This window comes from Astatotilapia calliptera, chromosome 20 (assembly GCF_900246225.1).
Source record: "Astatotilapia calliptera chromosome 20, fAstCal1.2, whole genome shotgun sequence".
NCBI classification, from domain to species: domain Eukaryota; kingdom Metazoa; phylum Chordata; class Actinopteri; order Cichliformes; family Cichlidae; genus Astatotilapia; species Astatotilapia calliptera.
Genome location: NC_039321.1, coordinates 25,746,682 through 25,764,863, shown reverse-complemented (window position 1 = coordinate 25,764,863; position 18,182 = coordinate 25,746,682). Strand labels below are relative to the sequence as shown.

At 41.2% G+C, this 18,182-nt stretch overlaps 1 protein-coding gene across 4 annotated transcripts in view; it reads right to left on the bottom strand.

Moving 5' to 3' along the window:
- Positions 1-18,182, bottom strand: part of LOC113013086 (band 4.1-like protein 1) — a 45,753-nt gene that overhangs the window by 14,802 nt on the left and 12,769 nt on the right. For all 4 annotated transcript variants that reach the window (XM_026153688.1, XM_026153689.1, XM_026153690.1 and 1 more), the window contains exons 2-9: positions 12,026-12,114; positions 11,594-11,743; positions 3,066-3,170; positions 2,093-2,135; positions 1,867-1,942; positions 1,382-1,600; positions 1,185-1,272; positions 937-1,089 (exon numbers count right to left, since the gene is read on the bottom strand). In XM_026153688.1, coding sequence (XP_026009473.1) covers positions 937-1,089; positions 1,185-1,272; positions 1,382-1,600; positions 1,867-1,942; positions 2,093-2,135; positions 3,066-3,170; positions 11,594-11,743; positions 12,026-12,097 — 906 coding nt within the window. In that variant the 5' untranslated portion in view covers positions 12,098-12,114. The remainder of the gene's footprint in view (positions 1-936; positions 1,090-1,184; positions 1,273-1,381; positions 1,601-1,866; positions 1,943-2,092; positions 2,136-3,065; positions 3,171-11,593; positions 11,744-12,025; positions 12,115-18,182) is intronic.

Here is an 18,182-nt window from a genome sequence, read left to right as displayed (position 1 = left end):
CTGCTACCATGACAGGTAGATTTTCCATCTCTAACCAACCTATAAATTAGTTGTTCATGCACTCAGTCCATCAGACATTCAGTTGTGTGAACAGGGAGGAAAATGCTTTCAGATCAATAGGTTATTAGCAATATAACAGGTCCTTAAACATTGGGAGGAGTCCATTCACAAAAGGAAGCACTTTAGTTCCACACAAAAACACTATGGGGACAGATAAGAATAAAAGTGGTTTTAAACCACAATGATGACCCTCCAGGCAAATTTAAAGTGACAGCTGACTTAAGAGGATACATCTGCAGAACAAAGTGTATGCACAGAATGGACTTGGTATTCACTATTAAGATATCAAAGTCAGTTTAACTGTGGATATAAAGCACTGCAGATACCCTCAAGGCCAAAGAATGAAGGGAAATCATAATAACTTTAGGGAGTTGAAAAACCAGAGCGAGCATAACGTGACTGCTACACTTGTAAGTAAAATCCTTTATGAAAATGCAAATCCTCCCGACTGGCTAATCACACTCGAAAGTCGAGAAAGAGAGAAGGACAAGAATAAAAACATGACCTATCAGCCAAATCTTTAAGAACGGCATCTCTAAAGTCTATAAATAATGCCTGATAAAATACTCTCTGCAGTTGTCACATGGTGTGCAGCAAGATACATCTCAGAAGTAACACTTTTATCAAACCATGAAATGACTATTTGCGCTGCTTTGGACGAGTCAAGAGAGGCGGTGATATAATTTTAACAACTGTGAAACCATGAAATAGAAATGTGAAGCTAGCTCTTTACCAAACGACTCTTTATTTCACTCGCCTCAGTTCTGGCAAAGTGACAAGGAGCTGCTCTGGTGGGGTTGTGCATGCAGTACTTGTGAACTCCAGCTCTTCCAAGCAAAATACTAAAGAACAGATAACAAAACGTTTTTTATTAACCTCTCCAGGGCGGATCTTGATGTAAAAGTTGCTTCTCTTATAGGAGATTTTCAGGATTTTTGGCCAGGCGAACCGATTGATCCTGAGGCGGTCACGGTAGATGAGCAGACCGTTGGCACTGACACCAAGCATTATGTCGATTCCCTCTGAATCCTATTAAACAAATTCACAGAGTATCAAAGAGCCAGAAGAAGAGGTACTGACAGATAAAAAAAGACTGAGAAACAATAAAGAGAGCATCCCTGTACCTTAGCGTGGTGCAGGTCAACTCCATACATCGAGAGCTTCTTGGCATTTTCTAGAAAGTTCATCTCTGCTTCTGCTGGACTCATTCCCCTACAGTGCAAATGCCACAACCGATCCTTCACTTCTTATTATTCATATTAATTCCTCAGATCGCAAACAAGAGCATTGAGTTTACTAATGAAGTCATATTTTCTATGACCTGTAGTTATGGTGTAGTTCCATCACTCTCTCCTCAAGCTCGCGCGTCTGGTTGGGGGCAAAGTGGAAATCGCTGACGTAGTCTGGACCATGTTCCTCGGGCTCATAGTCTCCCAGTTCCGCCTGGACTGTGTAGGAGCCCAGAAGGGCGTGCGTGACAAATGAGCATGGGAGACGACCAGACAGGATGTCATCCCTCAGCTGCAGGCACAAATAGTACCTAAAAAAAACAGAGGCAGAGATGCTGGTAATACTTCTCTTCAAGATCTAAGTGTCAGCCTAACTGGAACATCTGAAGGAATCGAGTACTGTAATGAGTCTCAGCCTCAATTCTTTGATAGCAGGCTACTATAGTCCTATTAAACAATTTAGGTCAAAGGTTCAAGAGAAGTTAACAATGACCAGAACACTATTTTTTGAGTGCAGTGGTTGATATAGTTGATGGTTGATTTGACAAGCAAGCTTAACAGAAGCAGTCAGACCTACCTGGTAATGTCTTCAATGAGCACAGATGGGTCTGGAGGGTAGAACTTGACAGCAAACCCGAAATTCCAGGGACCAACTGTGGACGAAGCCCCAGCAAAGGTTGTTTAGTGAAGGATTTCTGTGCCTCTGCTGTTTTTTGCGCGGACTTGTTCGACTGTGTGTGCGTGTGCATGTGTGTGCATATGTGTGCATGTGTGTACAGTATGCGTGCATCTGCTGCACTTACTCCGGATTTGCTTCTTAATCTCTTTAGAGGGATCCAGCCAATTCTGATAAAGAAAGAAAGAGACAATCCCCTTTGAGAAATTCCATCTCCATATTCATGTTTAAGAGCCCTTTAAAGAACTGGACCTCGCTGATTGCTCTCCCTTTTATAACTCTGTTCCCTTGTTGGATTCAACTGTATTCATGAAACTCGATGAAGGCTTCTATAAACACAGAAAGCATTAATATTAAGGCTGATAAATGCCAGTTGAATTCAGTTCTGTCTGCTTAATGCCACTAGAGCTTTCATGGTGGACTGCAGACCCTCTGCACTATTTTTCAAAGGCCATACTATCTAATCACATTCTAAAATATTAAAGGCCATGTGTGCCACTTTCAGGCTGTAAGTGGTTAAGCAAAGTTAAAAGGGCAGCCAGAGGTTCACTGCTTTATAACACCTGGAAAAACCATTGAAGCAGGAGTTAAATGGACTAAAGGACTGGCTGACATTTCTTCTGAAGTCAGTGACAAAAACCCAAACAAAACAGTAAATACTCCATAAAAAGCAACCACAAAAAAAACACTTGAAAACTATCCACAAAAAAGCCCAAATTAAACCCCCAAATTAACGGTCACTGTGGTAATGAAAATGTAATTAAATGACATTAAAGCTCAGTATAATAGCTTGACAATAGCAGAAGACTGTGGAGAAACCAGAAATGGGGGGGTTTCTATTTAAAGTTAGTCTTTCTATCAAAAATCACCAGCTCAAACTTTAGGAAATAAAGTGTGTAATAAACACCCAGTGTACACGTGCATGTGTGTGTGTATGAAGTCTGCATTTCATTTAACTGCAGCTGCATCTGGCGATCATTACAGAGTTTCAGTTACACATGTAAAACTGTAAAAGTGAATAAATAAACGCACAAGTAAGATGTCCTGCTGTGCCCATCTATGCATATCTGTGTGGGTGGGTGTGTGTTTGTGTGTCTGACCTTGGTGTTGTCTGTGTCCTGGAAAGTCAAGCCAAAGTAGTCCCTCTCCAGCAGGTTCAGATGGCCACACACCATGTCCAACAGAGTCTGGCCCTTGGCAAATTTCTGTTGCGCACACACACACACACACACACACACACACACACACACACACACACACACACACACACACACACACACACAAGAACACATAGTAAGTGGGACAGCATAAAGGTGCAGGCCCAAGTTGTATGAGCAGCAAATACTGCAAAAGACAAAAGGAAGAGGATAAATGGTAAATGGCCTGTATTTGTATAGCGCCTTACTAGTCCCTAAAGACCCCAAAGCGCTTTACACAACCAGTCATGCACCCATTCACACACACACATTTACACGTGTGTGTGTGTAAAAACAAACAAACAAACACACAAAAGTGTAAAAACACCGTTTTTTTTAAAGATGTGGAAGACTAAGGTGGCATCTGCTGGTTAGAGTTTGAAGAGACAGCTGAACTGGAGGACAAAATTAGATATATGTTTTGCGAGTGTGTTGTGAGTTGCCCAATGTGAGCAATTTGGGGAGCAGACATGTCAGCCATCTCTTGAATATAACAGAACTTGTGGTGCTTAAGGAGCCAAAAAAGTCACAAAAACTAAGTATCAGTATTTCTTTCCAGAAATCATGACCTGGTTACTCTGCAGCCAAAAGCTCCAAAACTGGTGCACCCACGCGCAAACAATATAGACAGATAAATGGCACTACAGGCCAGAGTAAAACACATAAATGTTACTTTGGATCCCATATCATTTGCACATGTTACTGATATGATTGCATCAGGAATCCTTTACTGCACAGCCCAACTTGTTCTCCAATCAATATCTAAACTACGATTCAGAAAGTGTAAGCAAAATGTACAATCTGTAAAACTGTAATGAGACATTTGTGATTCTAAAAAAGATAAGCACTTGAGAATCTGTTAAAAGTAGATATCATTTAATGCAACATCTTTGTCCTTGTTTCATTACACTAAGGAGTCACTTTGGTCAGCCTTGTGTGTTTTTAAAGTGCTATATAAATAAACGATGATGATGATAATGATAAGGAGTCTGAATTATCAGTGACATAAAATCCACCCCAACTGTGGTCTGAGAGACGCTCCCTGCCTGTCCTCCCCTCTGCTGAGTGGGAGGAGCTCCTGTATAGTCTTTATGCCTTTATAAGGGAAGGAAGAGCGTTTCACATCAGTGGCGTTACACCAGACCACACCTATTTTCTATCCAGCCCTTCGGGGCTGAAATCAGGGCCTCTGCGGGTTGCACAGACGGCCTTGGCAAAAACGCCTTTTTCACACACATGCACGGACATGTGCACACATACACACACTAACGAATGCACAAACACACACCAGCTTCATCTCCTAGGGAAACCTGGCTCCTAAAGCAACCAAGCAGCTGTTACCATGGAAACAGAAGTAATAGCGCGGGTGCCCTCACACGTTCTCTATCTCTGGTTACTACAAGGCCACCACGAACCTTAGCTCGGCTCTTGTGAAAAAAACTGGCAGTGCCATCAGGCCAACTTTTAAAAAATTAAGGAGGGGAATGAATTAACCATTGGAAGCTAATCTGCCTCTCTGCCAGTCAAATAAATAATAATTTAGATCTTGCTGCACTGAGGCTGCCATGGCTGAAGCAGAAAGAATAATGCTGATTGTAGCACCAAGGATTGACGTACACACGATGTAGTTATAGAACAGGGTTTATTCTGGTCTTGGCAACCCGTAAGAACTGCTCACGGACAAACAATAAACAAAACATCACATTAAAATGTGCTCTTTTACTTAGTGCCAATCAATCAAAAGTCCTTAATTACAGAAAATAAAACATTTAAAACACACAAACCTAGGAGGTGCTAAATAGTCCTTTATGGCCTTATTGCCTTATCCTCCATTTTCTTTCTCAATTATTTCTACTCTTTGAACGATATTTTCTCCATGTGTGGAGCTAACTGTGAACTGCAGCATGCAGACACCATGTGCGCTAGCAAAAGAAAAAGTGTCTAGGAGGAGACCCAAACAGCAAAACTGTACCCTACACAGTTCACCACCAGAGGGTGCAAAAGAACAAAATCCAGACATACAGCTTAACAAACATCAAATGCAAAAGACCGTCACACTCCCACCAATCACTTGTGATTTTAAAGAATAAAGTATTGCCTATGAACTAACGAACGGCTTTTGAATGAACTATCATGAATTATCCTTTAAGCAGAGTGCGGTGGAGAATCTTCTTCCGCTTCCATCAGAATGACTGTTTTCTGAATGGGTCTTTCCAGGTGCACAGGTTTGGAGGTACGTTTTCCTGCTCTATCCAGGGTTGGATCACTCAGCAGCAATTTCACCTTCCTCACTTTTCCATCCTTTCCAGGATACACTTCATTGATCCTTGCCAACTTCTACTGGTTGCGTGGAGTTATCTCATCCTTCAGGAGGACACCATCATTGATCTTAGCATTTCTGTGCTCTTTGGTCCACTTCTGTCTGCCTTGAAGATTTAACCAATACTCCTTTTTCCACCTTGTCCAGAAAGTGTTGGCAAGTAATTGAACACGACACCATCTCTTATGGAGATAAAGATCTTCTTTCACAAACCTTCCTGGAGGTGGAGAGATGATTGTGGACTTTATGGTTAGTATGTGATTCGGCGTTAAAGGTTCTGGGTTTGATGGATCACATAGTTGGTCAGTAGTCAATGGTCTGCTATTAATCACTGCCATGACTTCATACAGGAATGTCCTCAAAGAGGAGCTGTCGAGTTGTTTGGCTGATTGTTCCAGAATGGACATGAGAACACTTCTTATGGGGCGAATTTGTCTTTCCCAGACACCACCCATGTGACTAGATGCTGGGGTGTTCATGAGAAACTCGCAGTCCAGTTTCCCTAGCTTGGCTTGATCTATTTCCTTAAATGCTCCAATAAACTCATTTCTAGTGCCGACAAAATTCGTGCCTGGATCGCATCTTATCTGGTGAACTGTACCTCTGATGGCTATGAATGCACGTAAGGAGTTGATGAGGGAATCTGTAGAGAGATCGTCAAGCATTTCAAGATGCACTGCTCTGGAGCACACGCAAGTGATTAGCAAACCATAACGCTTTATCTCCTTGCGGCCTTCTTTGACATAAAAAGGACCAAAGCAGTCCATCCCACAGTAGGTGAATGGTGGTGTGGTCTCCATCCGATCCTCTGGGAGGTCTGCCATCTTCTGCTGCTCTGTGCGCCTTCTGAACCTTCTGCATTTTACACATTTATAGATGTAAGATGACACAATCTTGCTGCATCCAAGAATCCAGAATCTTTTAGCTCAAAGTTCATTCATGGTGATCCCTCGTCCTTGATGGTATGTCTTCTTGTGATAATGTTTGACCAGTAATGCCGACACGTGACTGCCTCTTGGCAGGATCGCAGGATGCTTGACATTGGGGTGCAAAGCTGCATGTGTTAAGCGTCCGCCTACCCGAAGAATGCCTTGTGGGCATTCGCATGAATTTTCCCATTTGGATGCTCATTTTTCCAACTATTCCAGTGGAAGTGTTTTCGTGCCGCACAGCCAAGATTATAAAACTGTTTGAAAAGTGCCAAATATTATAAAAAGTAATTTTTGCACCTTAAGATCCTGGAAGGAGGGTGGAGTGAGTGCAACAAAATAATATAGATTGAAAGTATTTGAAAGTCTTTCAAAGTCTTTCAAGTTCAAGCAAGTGGTAAAACACTGCGGGTTACTACAAAGTCACACATGTATGACACAGACTTCTCTTTTCTCCCCCACAAGGTATGAACAAAAACTGCTAAAGACAGGATTCAGACATTTTTTCAGCTCCATCACGAATACAGATAATCATTTCCAGTTCTCTGGTTATGCACCCTTATAGAGCACTTCAGTGAAAACATCACTCGCCAACTTTCTCTTACTGCATTCTGTGGTCCCCCCACATTATATTGCACTGAAATTGCTCTAACAATCACCAAGGAATCTATACGGCTGAACTGGGAAGCAAAGAGCACAATTAAATATTATTCATCCATTTCCTTCCACTTATCCAATTTCAGTTTGGGGGGAGGCTGGAGATTATTCCAGATGTCATAGGTCGAGTCCATCCTAAACAGGCCACTTGTGCATATCTATCTATTTTACCATCATCAGTTAACATAACATGTTTGTCTTTGGCAGGAAGGCGAAGAAACCGGAGTACTCGGAGTGAACCAATGCAGGCACAGAGAGAACACAAGCAAGATTTTTTTTTTGCTTACATACAGAAAAGTCTTTAACCAGCCTCGAACCCAGGATCTTCTCTTTGTGAGGAAACAGTGTATCTGCTGCACCATCACGCTGCCAGCAGTTATGTAACCTAATTCAGCATGTAACATTTTGTTGTAACAAACACATGTACACAATTCTTGTTTGTGAATATAACAGCTTATTTGAACAAATATCACATGTGAGAACTTTCAAACATGCAAAGTGAATTTCCACAATTCACCCTCAACCTTACTGCCAAAATATACAAAATATTATATAGTAATTATTTTTTAACTTTAATTGTTATTTTTATTAGGCCCTCAGATGGGTCAGTGATTGTCAGCAACATTAATTTTCATGCATTTTTATTTTTTGTACAGTGTCAGATTTTTTTTTTTTTCAAAAATTGATATTTGAGGTCCTACCTCCCAAAAATGCCACCTTCTCACAATACTTTAAAAGTATTATATAGTAATATTTTTTCCCACTTTAACCTGCTGAGACTTGAATTTTTTCATGGCATGCATTTTTAATTTCTCTTTGCTATTTGGGCTGATTGGGACCTGAATGTAAGAACAAAGAATTATCTTTTTACCTGATGTAGTTTCTGAGAAGAAGATATCAGGCCTTTGCAGAGCAAAATTTAGTATTGTGGTCTAGACAACCCACAATGTGATGTCCACATATGTGGATGCCAGGTCGTAGGAGGTTAAATCACACAGTTGTTTAAGACTACTTCAGCCGGAAATATAAATAGCAACTATTAATTATAGTTTTTAGATTATACCCCTTTTAAAGAAGAGGGTCTCCAGCTGAGATACAGGAGAAGGTGCAAATGGACAGACTGTGGTCTTTGCATATAGGTTTCCCACATGGTGCTGTCAGCACTTCTCTTTCTAACCATGCAAAAGTCACACTGCCTTAACATTGCAGCACCCTGCAGATTTGAACTGATTCCTTTTTTAGCCTGTAAATACCATCCAAAGTTTCTACCTCTGAAGCCTCCTCGATGTCAGCCTCAGAGTCCTCAGAAGAGGATGAGGTGCCATCTTCACACTCATAGTGCACGATCACTTCCAGAGCCTCCTGTGTGCTGTAAAGTCTACCCATCTCTAAAATGACTGTTCCTGCACTACTGCTCATACTTCTAAGCAAGGCTGCTGTGCAGCTGCATAAATTACCTGAGCAAGAACCAAAGTAAAGTCCAATTTTGTTTTGGTTCTTGCTGCTGTGATATCTTTGAAGCTCTGAAAGGTTACTCATCATTTACTGTTACTGAATTAGTTAATAATGCAGAGTGTGGTAAGAGAAAAGGTGGATGTGGGTGACATCCATCCACAGTTCACTCCAACCTGTCTAGAAGAGCAAGTGAGGGGCTGTGTCATGCTGCATGTTAGAAGAAACGATGGAGAATACACTGCAGATGAGCTTTCAGCTTTCCTAAAGGGGGCAGAGCTTGATCCTACTGTCATGAATATTTTATTTGGTTTGACCGAGTCAACCACATGAACCTCACATTCATGAGCTGATGGTTCTTTTTGGAGTTGCTCTTTTCCGAAAACTCTGAACTATAGGTGTACAGTTTATACCAGACGTTTCTGAAGTTAGAAACGTCTGGTTCACCCCCAACCGGCCACCCCTCCCTGAGACCAAAGCACTTGCTCATAGGAGGTCATATTATGTTGGGGGGTTTTGTGTTTTCTTTGTGTTATTGTATGGTCTTTACCTTATGATACAGGCAGCCTTGAGGCTACTGTTGTTGTGATTTGGCGTTATAAAAAATTGAATTGAATTGAAGTGATTTGGATGAGAGTTTAGTTTTGCTAATGTGAACAAGAACTACATTTCTACAGTGGAAGTATGGGATAATTGAATGGAAGACTTTTTAAAAATATTGCAGTCATTCAGATAATGCAAAAACAAGGCAAATCTGAGCAGCATGAGCTCTTGAAATGTCAGCAGAGACTGCACCGAGTACAGGAAAGCAATCCCTGAGCAGCTTTTCAAACTCACAATCTCATGCAGTTGACCGTGAAAATTAACAGTATTTGTTGGGTTGGAACAGCAGAGAGTATTCTGTATAGCGGAATTTTAAGTGGTTAAAATCTGAGTAAAACTGGATTTTTATTCCAAAACCTAGCTGTTTGAGATGGCTTTGAGATCTTGAAGGCAGTGAAGTGTTATAAGCGGGTGGTGGAGTTCTTGCTTTAATAGTACAGCTTTGGTTAAAGCAGGACTATATAACTGAGCTTAGTCAACATCACTATGAATAGGAAGTTAAAATTGCTTCCCTTTTATTTCTCTGTTTTTTTTATTTTTTATTATCACGGTCGGTTTGCTTGGTGGACATCGTGACTCTAATTACAGAAGAAGTCTCCCAGCATTCATCATTCTGTCCCTGTTTGCCTTTTATGCACTGCTAACACACAGATACACACACTCCTATCCATATAACAATACAACCAGCACCCTCAGTATCTATCTCCTCTCCATCTTTTTTATACACTTCCCACCCCACTCTTCATCTTTTCCTCCTCCTCTTTCCTTCTCCCATTCCATTTTCTCCCCGGTCAAACATAAGAGCGCTCATTTGTCACCTGCATGGATTTCCTGTCAAAGCCCACTACCTCTAGTGTCACAGCCCAGATGACCTGAAGAAATGTGTGTGTGTGCGTATGCATGCACGTAACTAAGACAGAAGGAAAGATGGACGGGTTAAGCTGGAGTTAAATCTATGTGTGTGTGTGCCACACCGGGATTTCTGACAGATTTCTCTGCTCGTTGGCTCTCTTAAGTAAAATATGTGAGGTCAGGTGGGAGGCAGTAAGCTTTAAAAGGAATGCAGTTGACATGACTGAGGGTGACAGGAACCTCGTTCCCAGCCGCAACACACTCGATCAGCAGCAGGTGCCAGTGGGGCTCCAAACAGCTTTGTGATTCCTGCCCAGGGTTTCCCGCTGGTGTAAAACACCTCCTCTGACACCCTTCAGAAGTCAGTTTAGTCAGCGAGCAGATTAATTTTCTGCAACACTTGATCATGACAAGCATGTGAAATTCAAATAGATGGGGATCCACTGAGTTAGAATCATCTATTTACCAACACATAAGGCTACTGAGTCACGATTTACGGAAGCCTTGTCCCCCACAATGCGGAGCTTGTCTCACCTCCATCCATCCGTCTCCTCCTTCTCTCAGCGAGAATAGCAACAGTGCTGCATTTCCTGACTCAGTAGCACGTATTACCAAGGGAGACTAAATCCTATGGAGGTGTAACGTAGTGTGGTCTGCTGAGTCAAGAGCTCTTTTTCAACACTAGCTTTTTAAATATATATAAAAATATAATTTGCACAGCAAAAATCACGCATGCACGTGTGTTTTCAAGCACGGCAAAACAGCCACACTGCATGTCAACGGCGCTGCAAAGCAACCTTTTAAAATGGCGTTTTTCTGATCCGTTTTCTGCATATTTTGAAGAATTACTGCTGGTGAAACACATACTTAAGAGTTTAGGAAGGAAGCAGTGTCTTTCACTGTGAAGGTGAAAAGATGAGTTTAAAAGATAATAACTTTGTACCTATCAAATAATACCTGAGAGCACCGCAACAGCAAGGTCATATGTAGCAGTAAATAGCCCATCAAAGTAAAGTACTCTGGACTTAAGTAAAATAGAAAGAATTTAGAGTAGAGAGGAGGGTGGGAGCATTTTCATTTGTGATAATCACCAATAAGCAAAAATGGCAGAAATGAAGTAACAGGAGTGTGATACATTCCAGTAGAGCAAGGTCACTACTATTAAGGGCAGGTATGAGAACCCTCTTTGCTACTATGACAAATCTGCATTAAGAGTCAACAACAACAGCTTAGCCAAAATACGGGAATCGTTGCATTTGAAGGCAGACTGTGTAGTCAGACAGTCAGACTGCTACGCTGTATGTTAAAGCAAGGACAACATCAGATAATGTCATTACCAATCTCGTTATCTCTTCCTACAAATCTGATGCTTTTAGTTGATCTGTTCCATAAAGGAAAGGCTGAGTCATTTGTAAGTGAGATGCTTCATGTGCGTCTTGATTTTTTTCCACCGTGTTTTTGTTCATTACTAAATTATTGTTTTGCTTCTATTGATACACCAACCAAAGCTGAGTAAAGAAAGATTTTTACCATTTAGGCTTCTTTTTAATTTGATTTGCTTGGTTTTTCTCCCCCTGATGTATCATTTTCTTCTCAGTAATAAAAATTAAGTAGCATACCTCAACTGCGGTTTCATAGTCAGAGCCGTCAAGTAGGGTGACTTTGACAGGGACAGTCTTGGGCCGCTTGGAGCTTTTCTGGGGGGATTTGGAGGCTTTGCTGGGGGTCTTCTCTGAGTTATCGTCCATATCCCCCTGGTCCTCTGGAACCTGGGAGAGGGAGAATCCTATCTCTCAGTGAGTGAGCTTAAAATTTGCATTTTGTCTTTTATTTAACTGTTTGAATTTTTAGTCTTGCCCTTAAAAAAAGACTTAAATTATTTGATCATATGAGGCAGTCATCAAATGCATGTCGTGTGAGCCGCTGCTCTAAGATGTTAAGTTAGTGGCACGGGCAGGATGGGCTCACTGCCTTGCATATCAACGAGAAAGCCGGAAGGCCCCTGAGTGATTGAGAGGCTTGAATAAAATGATCTACAGCTGTGCTCCCACCTGATTGGTTCTCCTGGCGTCACCCTCCATCGCAGTCTTCATTTCCCCAGCCAAAGCCTTCTCTGTTGTCATAGAAATGGATTACAGTCCTGCAACCACACATAAACATGTTCTGTCAACATCAAATCTCTTCATGCTCCAAAAACTAGTGTGAAGTGTTCACTGCTATTAAAAGCCCAAACTGCCTATAGAGTCCTGATGGATTTCACTCATGACATGTAAGCAAAACTGCACAGAGCATTCTGAATCTTCACTTAAGCTGGACTTTGGTGTAATGAACAACCACAGGCATCCATTTCAACTTCCTGTGCAGCTGACAGCTACTATGTTTGGTATCTTTAATTATCCTTTACGGCTGCAGAGAATGACCATTGTTTTTAATGTGTATGGTTATTGGATTGTGTGCAGAGAGATCTTGACGGGGAGGAGAAAAAATAAAAAAGGGGCAGCTCAGTCAGTGCTGGCTCACAGCCTCCCACAGGAGCACTCTGCATGAAGAGCGTTTGGCTTCAGGACGCTCCTTCTCATGCTAGCAAAGGAGATAGCATAAATTACATCAACCAGAGAGTCCCGCAGCAACACACAGGACAACAGACACACTGTGATAGGAGAATGAGAAAGAAAATAAGGTGAAAGGAGGGAAAGAGGACACTGATATCGGTCTGACGATGAGACAGGACAAAGTAGCAAAGAAAAAAGGTTATGAGGCAAAAGAGACCAGAAAGAGGAAAAGAGATGAGTTAACATACAAGACTGCTGCTACAATATCCGGGAGAGCTACAGACAGATGGAGCTTGTCATTTGAAGGTGACCAGTGCTATACCCAGTTTGACTCCTGCACAGTGCTTTTTCTCCACGTGACGTACAGGAAAATGGCTCATATTCAGATTGGGTGTTACAGATAAGAAGAATGAATTAGGTAAGATAAAGCCCTGAGGGAGACTATAGCTTTTCTCTGAAAGGTGAGGACGGGGTCATGGGTTTATGTGAGCTTTAGATTCAGGGTAAAATTTGAAGATTAAATTGGAAAATTTCTACAGAAATACGAGCTGTTTAAGTTCTTAAGCTGAGCTAATTTGGACTGCGACGGGCCAGTATCAGTGCCGAGTTTTAACAATGTCCCTCTTTTCCCCTGTCCTCAAACATACATGATGATAATTGCCGAGTTATTAGGGATGACCCTTTATATACTTTATCTTGAAGTACTGCGCTGGAATTTTTCAATCTCAAGATGGCAGTTGCAAGCAAGGAGTGCATACATTACTCTGTAATGTAACAATTCCCACTTAAGAAACTCCAGAATATGCAGCAGTTAATATTCATTACTAGTATAGTTATAGTAGAGTAAATAAAAATAGGGATTAGTGAAAAAGAGGCATGTGAAGCACTGATAAATAGTATAAAGGTGCAGAAGAGAAGTATATTTGGCCCTATAATGGCCAGCAAAGTGTTTGCAAACCATTAAAGTGGTGGTAGTATTACAGTACAGCACTTTGAATCACGTTGTTGTTGAATTGTGCTATACAAATAAACTTGCCTTGCCTTACAGTAGCATTTTTTTCTTTAAAAAAAAAAAAAAAAAAAAGAGGTGGGGGAACTAATTTGCATTTTTTCCCTCAACCAGCTGCCTGATGACACTTCTGTGTTTACAATTCTGGAGTCTCGAACACAGCACATCTCAGCTTTCATGATAGGTCAGTCTCACGCTGCATAATCAAGCCAGATCAAAGAGGAGTGCAGTCTGGCTCTTGGACGGCTGCAGATGTCACGCGCTCTATGCAGTGAATCTCCACAACTTTCAAGGGCCTGCAGGTTTTTAATTAGTTTATTTAATGAATAATAATATAATTGGTTACAAAATGTACTCTCATTAGGGCAGCATTTTCACTCATAGCAGGAAGGTTTTGATTTCAAACTTGTTCTCGGTGAGTTCCAGCTTTATTTCCACGGTCCGGTCCAAAGACACTTCTGTAAGCTCACTGCGCTTCTAAACTGGTTCGAAGTATAAGTGTGGGTCATCTCTTCGTGTTAACCTTGTTGTGAGCAAGGTTAACACAACACAACTTTAATATAGCTAATGGGTAACAACATCATTGTTCAGATTTACGTATTTTCTACAATATTTGTGAAATTTGCCTTGTAAAACTTATATTAATGCAAAGCCTTGACGTCAGAGTCAGACATAAATACACATAGCGGGCAGATAAATAACAAAACAAAAAATTCTGTTCAGACAGTGCAGGCAGGAAATATGGGACAGAAAGGTGGATGACATGTAACAAACACCTCCAAATCAAATAGGAGGCTTCAGGGTTATTTGATGAGCTTCTTAGACATTTCGTATTAGAAATACAATCTTCTTTAAAAAAAGATTCAATTGCTGTTTTGTACTCAGAAACAAACTGAAGACGATTCAAATCCCCAAGTCCATTGTTTTACTCTCACATCTATTTCTAATGTAATCCAACTTGTACATCCACTCACGTGAGCCAATCAGATCTGCCCACTGTAATACACACACTCAGTGTGAATGTCATCCCCATGAGGCAGCTGTCAGAACAATGTGTCTGTGAATCACAAGCGAGCTTGAGAGGAATCCTAATAGATCAGTGTCAGAGACTTTAGGCCGCTCATTTCACACACATCATGATTGTGAGGCCAATCAATTTTTTCATTTGGGTCACTTTATGATTCAATCACTGCAAGTCCACATCAGTTCTGGTCTCCGCACACCTAATCATCTGTGTGAGTGAGATGATGGAGGCTGAGATGTGTGTGAGGTGTGAGCCGTTGCTGTTTCTTACACACAAAAATCCAATGACAGTCAGCATCTTCACACAGACTCCTTTTAAAGGTCTTTCTCTGCAAAATCATCTGGGGCTCTTTGGTCCTTGAACTTCAAACAGCGAGCATCAGGGAACGTCTTTGTGAACTATGACAGTATGTCGCAGGTGAAGCTCAGAAGCTCAGAAAACATTGTTCAGGACTGAGGGCCTCCAAAAATAGTTGCATTTACATAACTTGTGTCTTTACAGAAATACCTTTTATTATTTATAATTTGTGGTATTTATACTTTAACATTTACTGGACAGCATGTGACTGAATTAATCTGAAAGAAAACAGAAAATCAGTGAATATGGAAAAGTGCTTATGTTGGTTATATAACTAATGTACTGTACGCTAGTACTCACAGATATCACTGTTCTGCAGATTTTAGCATTTGTTTGAGTCAGACAACTAAAATAATCCCAGACAGCTCTTCCTCTCTGCTTCCACAGTTATCTATTAAACTCGCATTATGTGGGCACTGTGGTACACGTCTGTGGAAGTGGGTGTGATGCAGATGTTTTTCTAGGCTAACCAAACAACTGCACCTACAACTAACTAAGGTTGCAGAGGCCCAAAGTGCTGTACTACTGATCTTGTCAGATACTGACATGCCTCATTATCTTCACCATTTTTCTTTTCATGCGGAAAAGAAAGTTTTCACATGACTCTGAGCAGTTCTACACCCTTACTGCTTTCATAGGAACTGAGAGGGTAAGAGGCAGCCAGGAGCTGCTAATTAAAATGATCATTAACGAATGTGAACACATCTATAAAAGTAGATGTTTTGGCAGAGGTCAGAGCATGATATGCTTATGTAATACATATTGGACAATACAACCACCAGCTGCAAGGAAAAATTTTGTATTTGCCAAATGGGTGCTTGTGGTTCCTAGAGGTTGCTGGCTCTTATTGAGTGAAATCACATCAATAGAAGGTACAGTGTCAAAAACCTCCTGGTGTCTGAATTGTAGTGCTTCATGTTTGTTTACAAATACTCACTAACTACTGTGCTTGTACTTGTAGTAAAACTTGAAAATGTGCAGCGCAAGACAGAAATAGAGAAATGTTGCCGTAAAGTATGTTGCACCTTTGTAATACTAGTCATGATCCACATGCTGTCAGATGGTCATGCACCACAGAAGCCCCACCCACACTAGGCCTGTGTGGGTGGGGCCTTATTTGCTTGATCCTACACCATCACCATGAAGTCACATGATCAATACGGTGTACAAAAACACAAGTATGTGTTGTTTGGAATGGTTACCAGGATAAAAACCTCTTCTCTCTAAAACAGGGGTGGGCAACTCCAGGCCTCGAGGACCTGCAGGTTTTAGATGTGTCCTTGAACCAACACAGCTGATTTAAATGACTAAATTAGCTCCTCAACATGTCCTGCAGTTCTCCAGAGGCCTGGTAACGAACTAATCATGTGATTCAGGTGTGTTGACCCAAGGTGAGATCTAAAACCTGCAGGACACCGGCCCTCGAGGCCGGGAATTGCCCACCCCTGCTCTAAAAAGAACATGGCAGTATGGCTTAGGTTTGGAACATCTGGAACAATGAAAGTGGTGGAAATGTCTGGACATAATCTAAGGAGCTTGGAAAGAAAGCGACTGAACATCTTCAAGTTTCTTGAAGATGTTTCACCCCTCATCTGAGAAGCTTCTTTAGTCCTAAAACCAAATGGTGGAGAGTCCCAGGTATTTAAACCTAAGTGGGAGCTGTCCCTTAGGGGGGTCGTTGACCCACTATTGATTATGTGCTGCATCACATGAGTCAAAGCGTGAAAAAAAAGCATGGATCATTATCAGCAGAGGTTTCGGGTAAAAGCACTGTGAGACCTTGCCTCATTCAATTGTGCCCAAAAATCGACAGAGGAGACAGATGGTTTGAAAGAAGAGTTAAAGAGGCCATCTATGTCTACTGTGAGCAGCAATCTTTGAATAGAAGGGGTTTCTTACAATACCATCTGTCTGCCATCTACAATCCAGTTTGCCTCCCCAGGCACCTCAAACACCACTCACATCTCGCTTCAGGTGATCTCAACAGGTCACATGATAAGGTGAAGCAAGGTCTCACAATTGTTTTATCCCAAACCTCTGCTGATAGAAGGGTCATGATGTGGGCTTTGTTGTTGTTGCAGCCACAGAACATGAGCATGTTGCTGAGCATGTTGCTGTTGAACTATTAATTCCTCTGTATACTTTTCTAGATGAATCTGACACCTGAAGTTTGGCTAAACTTTGGTGATGCAACAGTACAATGAAACCAAGCACAACTACAAATCTGCCAAAGGATGTAAGTGTTGCAACGGACCAATCAAAATTCAGACCTCAGCCTAAATCAAATGCTGTGGTGGACCTTAAGAGAGCTGTGCATAAATGGATGTCTGCGAACTTCCGTTAACTGAAGTAACATTGTGGGCCAAAATTCCTCCACAATTTAAGCAACTGATAAAAAAAACAAAACATGATTGCTTCAAGTTTTTGCTGTCAAAGTTCTGTAAAAACTCTCTGTTTCATGACCACGTTTGCTATTTGCAAGGCAGGCAGTGTAAACTGGATTGTATATCATTATAAAAGTGATGAAAGTTAGAATAAACCTGTCAACCAAACACTAAAAAGAATGAGGTGCTTTTACCTTCAGCTCCACAGCTCTGCAGGTAACATAAGTATAAAATGGTAAAATGATCTCCATGGGTTTGTCACTAATAATGACTTTTTTTACACTGCTAGTAGTAACTTGAGTTTTTGCTATAATAAACACATCAAATCCATCTCACACTTCCTTTCATTCCCTTTCTCTTGAGAGTGTCGTGTAAAAAGAAAATAATCTTAAAAATGTCTAAAATGAGTCTTCTGATGTTTCTGTCTTTAGTCGCCTGGCGAAGACAAGTTTCAAAAGCAAGTAGAAAACCCTTTAGCAGCAAGTTTGCAGAGGTTTGTTTATGCACAGCTCTCTTAAGGTCCCATCACAGCATTTCAATTAGGCTGAGGTCTGGACTTTGACTGGGTCATTGCAACACTTTGATTCTTTTCTTTTTGAGCCACTCTGTTGCAGATTTGCTGCTGTGCTTGTTATCACTGCCCTGTTGCATGACCTGGTTTCAGCCGGTCTAGCTGTCAGTTTCATCATTACGTGTTTGCACTGATACGCTATGTTTGGGTTTCTCCTAACGTAGAGCTGCACATTTTGGTCTCTTCTGTCTAAATGGCATTGTTCCAGAAGTCTTGTGGTTTTTTCAGATGCAACTTTGCAAACCTAAGATTAGCTGCCAGGATCTTTTTAGAGGGAAGAAGCTTTTTCCTGGCAAATCTTCCAGCCTTTT